This window comes from Hyalella azteca, unplaced genomic scaffold (genome assembly GCF_000764305.2).
Source record: "Hyalella azteca isolate HAZT.00-mixed unplaced genomic scaffold, Hazt_2.0.2 contig14588, whole genome shotgun sequence".
NCBI classification, from domain to species: Eukaryota; Metazoa; Arthropoda; class Malacostraca; order Amphipoda; family Hyalellidae; genus Hyalella; species Hyalella azteca.
This window is the reverse complement of record NW_025944466.1, coordinates 82627-88626: the sequence shown is the minus strand read 5'-3', so window position 1 is coordinate 88626 and position 6000 is coordinate 82627. Positions and strand designations below refer to the sequence as shown.

The following is a 6000-nucleotide window of genomic DNA, read 5'->3' as shown; positions in this document are numbered from 1 at the left end:
TGTCTACTTCAGCTGCCTGCACCGTCTACCTGTCTACCTTAGTCTACCTGTCTACTTCAGCTGCCTGCACCGTCTACCTGTCTACCTTAGTCTACCTGTCTACTTCAGCTGCCTGCACCGTCTACCTGTCTACCTTAGTCTACCTGTCTACTTCAGCTGCCTGCACCGTCTACCTGTCTACCTGTCTACTTCAGCTGCCTGCACCGTCTACCTTAATCTACCTGTCTACTTCAGCTGCCTACACCGTCTACCTGTCTACCTTATAGTCTACCTGTCTACTTCAGCTGCCTGCACCGTCTACCTGTCTACCTTAGTCTACCTGCCTACTTCAGCTGCCTGCACCGTCTACCTGTCTACCTTACAATCTACCTGTCTACCTTAGCGGCCTGCACCGTCTACCTTACAGTCTACCTGTCTACCTTACAATCTACCTGTCTACTTCAGCTGCCTGCACCGTCTACCTGTCTACCTTACAGCCTAACTGTCTACTTCAGCTGCCTGCACCGTCTACCTGTCTACCTTACAGTCTACCTGTCTACTTCAGCTGCCTGCAGTCTACCTGTCTACCTTACAGTCTACCTGTCTACCTTACAGTCTACCTGTCTACTTCAGCTGCCTGCACCGTCTACCTGTCTACCTTACAGTCTACCTGTCTACTTCAGCTGTCTGCACCGTCCACCTGTCTACCTTAGTGGCCAGTACTTGTCTACCTCACAGTCTACTATTTTGAACCTCTTTCTATTTGTCTACCTCAGCTGCCAAAATCATCTACCTGCCTACCATACAATCTACTACTTTCTACCACTTTCTCTTTGTCTACCTCAGCTGCCTACATCATCTGCCTGCCTACCTTACAGTCTACTCATTTCTACCACTTTCTATTTGTATTCTACTACTTTCTCTACCTCAGCTGCTTACATCATCTACCTACCTACCTTACAGTCTACTTCTTTTTAACCACTTTCCATAAATAGAAAGTGGTATATTAGGTAGATAAATTTGTCTACCTAAGCAGCCTACATATCTACCTGCCTACCTTACAGTCTACTACTTTCTACCACTTTCTATAAATAGAAAATGATATATTAGGTAGACAAATTTGTCTACCTAAGCAGCCTGCATATCTACCTGCCTACCTTACAGTCTACTACTTTCTAATACTTTCTACTTGTCTACCTCAGCTGCCTACATCATCTACCTGCCTACCTTTACCATCCACCAGAGTTTCTACCTTTCTACCATAATTGTCCACCTGACTTTCAGTAAATTTTTTGCATCAACACCCAAGTCACCATCCATTTTAATATCCAATTTCTTCATTGCTGACCACAACCACCTCATTCTTTCTATACCTCTAAAGTTAATGGCTTTAATCTACTTCTTCTTTAATCTACAAACATCTTGACACATTCTAATCAAAACTTCAACTTTATTTATTTACTTTAAGTACACTCAGTCTCAGTCACTATATACCATATAGGTACATAATACAATCACAATATACATTCTTGCAAATCTCACATAGGTACTCACAATGCAGACAAAATACATACAATTTTCACATTATTCTCACAATTCTCAGGCTCTTTCTTTCATACTCACAATTTACACATGAGGATTCACATTCTGTTTTAGAGTGATTGCCATAAACACAAAAACTGATCAAGCAATTCTATGTCATTCTTCTTGATCAATTGATTGATTTTATTCAAATTAACTTTATTCTTTCCAATTTAGGATGTTTTTGTACTTTCAGGTGATTTTGGTTCATTTATAAATGTTTTTGCTCATTTGATACATACCTGTAGTCGGGTACTGCCTTTAATGCATAATTAATGCTTCTATGTTGACAGCTCAACATTTGATTGACAACTTGATTGACATTTCCTTTTTATTTGAAAACATGGAGATGTGGCCATGCCATATTTAGTAGCCAGATTCAATATTTAGTTTCTTGGATTGTGTTGCATGACAAACTTTACTTATATTTATATACTTATTTTAGGCCTTCTGCAGAATTAGTAGCAATTTTTTTACTTAAAAACTATATAAAAGAGTTTGAACAAACATATTAATACTTCTAATATCCAGTTCTTGAGTTTCTTCCAGTTAGGCTGGCAATCAATAAGGATGGAATGCAATTAATAATTTGTTGATTACCTATGCTGAATCTAAAATCATTTCACATGAATATGGGTAAATCACCAGCATAATTGTGCCCTTTTACATAATTTCTCTAAAAAATTAGACTAGTTATACCGTATCTATAGGAAAAAGTGAAATTGACAGCAGTCTTCAAGCATGGGCTTCCAGCTCCTTGCAGCATTCAAAATTGATGATTACTTCTGTACAATTTTCCACTCTCACCTAAGCTTTAGCCTTGCCCTCAAGTTGATTCCCAAAAAACTATTGTTATTTTTTGCAACAATTTTTGGATAAATTCACTCTATATTTTAGTGTAGCACTGATACACATTCTTTTCTGCCTATTTCTGCATATTTCTCAATATGATACCTGAAAAATTGTAAAAAATTGTTTGTTTAAAGAAATGTTTTATCCTCTATAAATAGTTATCTACAGACAAATATAGGCGTCAAGCAGGTAATCATTCATTAGTAAGTTAATCAGTCAAGCCCCAATCTTTCATGAATGGGAATTAGTGAGTCAACAAGTCAGGGAAAAGAGACAAGAGTGTGATTCCGTCGGCTATCAGCATGAGTCAGTCACAGTCCTGCTCCTGCAAGATTCTGAGAAATTTACGTCTTCCTCAGTCCTCACCAAGTCACTGGCAAGTGCCAAACAAGAAACGACATTAAATTCTCTTATCCAATCTGTAACCATACCTGCTGAGCAACAGGCTCGAGGATACTCTCGATTGTTTTCGTATGGAACACAGGCATGACGCGTTATTTGCCACGCCCTCGAAGAACAAGCGGTTCAGAGAACCATCAACACAAAGGCACTAAAACACACAACCACTCACTGCCACGGTTTAGCATACACTGAACCTCAAAAGGAAACTTCGGACGACGTAACGAATATAAGCGTCACGCTAAAATACGGAATATAACTTTAATTAACGACTAAAAATAAAGCTTGTATATATGATGTTTTAAAAGATGCATGAAAAAGTATGGCGGTGACTAGGATTATATATAGAATGGATATTATTTAATGGATGTTATTTTGAATGGGAGTAAACTGGATAAATTGGAGGTTGTACGGAATTGGATAGCCGTAGAATTGTCGATTGAGTGCTAGACTGGCACTTGGAGTGACAATGTGGACAGTGAGAGGAGATGTGGGATTGACAAAGGAGCATGTTCAAAGACAAAAGAATGAATGAGAAGATATGAGAAAATTATGAGTAAGAATAAGAAAATTGGATGATGAAAGATGAGCGCGAAAAATGTCCCTGAAAACATGAGCAGAGTAAATGTGAACGAAATGTGAGTAACATGAGACTTGGGCTCACCCTACTGACCCTAGGCGTAAAGAACCAAGAGAGGGAGGTTTGCTGACAGTACAGGGTATAAAAGGGATTGAATGAAATGTCGAATAATGGAAGATAGAAACATAAAAGAGCGTGAAATTACGTCAACTGGGTATCGTGTCTCAGTGGTTACAGAGTACCACACGATCGGAGCAAAGAGGTGCGGATTCGATCCCAGCTCTGTGCGACAGTTTCTGGTCACAATCGGTGACGAGGCAGGGCAGTTAAGCACAGCATAACTGGAGCAGTGAGTTGCGTGTTCGACACCGCAACAAGCTGTGAATATTAAGAATTGGCAACAGGTTAATGGTCTAATCAACGTTAAAACCGCTATTACTGTCACTTATTACTATGTGGTTTAAGATTATGGAAGCAAGGAATGGAAAGAAATGACAGCCTATACTGTTTTAGATATAACTTATAAGAGAGGAAAAAAATGAATTATAAAAGATTTTTGTAATGGTGGAGAGTTATTGTTCTGCGCTAGAGTGAATGCTTTGAGTGTTAATGCACGGACGTACAGGTGGAATAAAGATATCTCAGCTGTTTTATATGCGACAGAGGTGAGTGGGAAAGAGTGTAACACCTGATGATGGGGTGTGATGCCTATGAAAGGGATAAATTGTAAATGAAAAGAGTGATGCTGGATAGAGCTGAGGGCGATGGTCGCATGTATGAGAGAGCGCGAGACGATTGGATTGCAACGATAGTGGGTCTGTCAGCATGAGTAACTTGTGCTACGCCTGAGAGTGGAAAGCGATATTAAGAGAGTGCATGGAGAACGAGAGAGAGGAAGAGGTCGGTGAGAATGGAAGCCGGAGGAATAGGAATAAAAGGAGGAGGTAAAGGAAAAAGTAGTAACAAATAGCACCGTAAAAGGATTCAAATAATTATTTTATTGATACCAATATCTAGCATAAACTTTAAAAAGTACACTGCAACAAATGAGAGATAGCAATAACAAACAAATAACCTTCTTCCTGAGCTTTTCCTTTTCCTTTTGTCGTCTTACCCTTATCACAAACTTTCTCGCCTCTCGAGCCTTTGCTTTTATTTGTCCGATCTGACCTGGTTTCCCTCATCTCATACTAACAAAAACGAGTATATTACGCGTGGCAAATAGCGGATAAAAATGTCTGAATCCTGGACGTCCTTTACAGTTTCCAGGGTCACCCCGCCGCAAAAAATCCAAATCCAGGTGAACAGAATAAAAACTGCGACAAAATTTACTCAGCTTAATGCTTTGCTTTGAGCCAAGCGCTGGAAGTTTATTGTGGCCGATAGGCATGTTTCACAGTACTCATTGTATCGAGGTGTAATCTAATGATCAAATTTTATTGGTGGCCCAGTGGTTACAGTTCAGAGTTCCAGGAGTGGAGCAAAGAGGTGCAGGTTCGATCACAGCTCTGAGCGCCACTTTCTGGTCAGAATCGCCAAGGAAGCCGGGCGGTTAAGCACAGCAGAATTGGAGCAGTGAATTATAGCGTGTTCAATACCGCAGCAAGCTGTGAATGTTCTGCGATGTTAATAAACGGCGACAGGCCTATTGCCTGATAAACACTGAAACCGCTATATATATTATTTGGAGCTGAACAACGAAGGCGATGAAGTCAAATTAACTAAGTAAAAATATGATTTTCATTATAATCATGGTTTGATCCATGGCAATCGCGCGACGGATGATAATGGGTTTCATGATATTAATGTGACAACGATGATTAGATAATGATAATAATATTGTGTGAGCCATGATTATTTGATCAGTTATAATGTTATAAGAGATTATGATTTGATCGATCAATGATAATGGTGTGAGTGATGTTTATTTGATCCATGATTTATTACTCCCCGGGACATGTAGAAACGAAATTTCTGAATGCAAAGTTATTCATTGTACAAAAAAACTACTCTCACAATCTAACCTTCGTGAATTGCACCTCAAAAGTTTTTTTCAATGTATTGCAATGTGTTCTTCTAAATTTATTAATGTCACAATTTTCACAAGGCGCACATTTCTGACAAGAAAATTTTTCGGAGAGGACTGAGCTGGCTATTAGACGGTAAACTTCTATTTTTATTTAGCGTTCGCGGTCATGGCCTCTTTATAAAATAACCAATGTCTAACCTAAAGCGTTCTCATACCTTACCCTGAATAGCATCGAGAATTTTTGAGAACATATATGACATTCCAGATCATAAACCGTAAAATTTGTCAGTTGGGAAACTTTTTGTGATGAGTGTTCTGCTCCTGTCGACTACGTGCACTCTTCGGTGACCTGGTTTGTAAGCAAAACGTACTGTAGTTCGCATACAACAGTTTTTTGTTATGGTCCTATGTCCCGCTGTCCCACACTCCCACAGTAGTACAGGAGTTTCGTTTGTTCGTTCATGGTGGCAAGACGTGTGGTGCTTACGCTCAACAACCAAAGTTCACGGTGCTGTAGTCAAATCTGAAACACAGTGCAAATTCTATATTTACTAGGGATTACCGAATTAGTGTGAACTGT

General features: G+C 39.4%; 1 protein-coding gene across 1 annotated transcript in view; it reads right to left on the bottom strand.

Annotated features, from left to right (window-relative positions):
- The window catches only part of LOC108665625 (vinculin), a gene marked incomplete at its 3' end in the record, with an annotated part of 14358 nt that extends 11367 nt beyond the window's left edge, over positions 1-2991 (bottom strand). Inside the window, 1 exon segment of the mRNA XM_018152400.2 lies at positions 2844-2991. Within this exon segment, the coding sequence (XP_018007889.1) occupies positions 2844-2900 (57 nt within the window).
- Positions 2992-6000: the final 3009 nt, after the last annotated feature.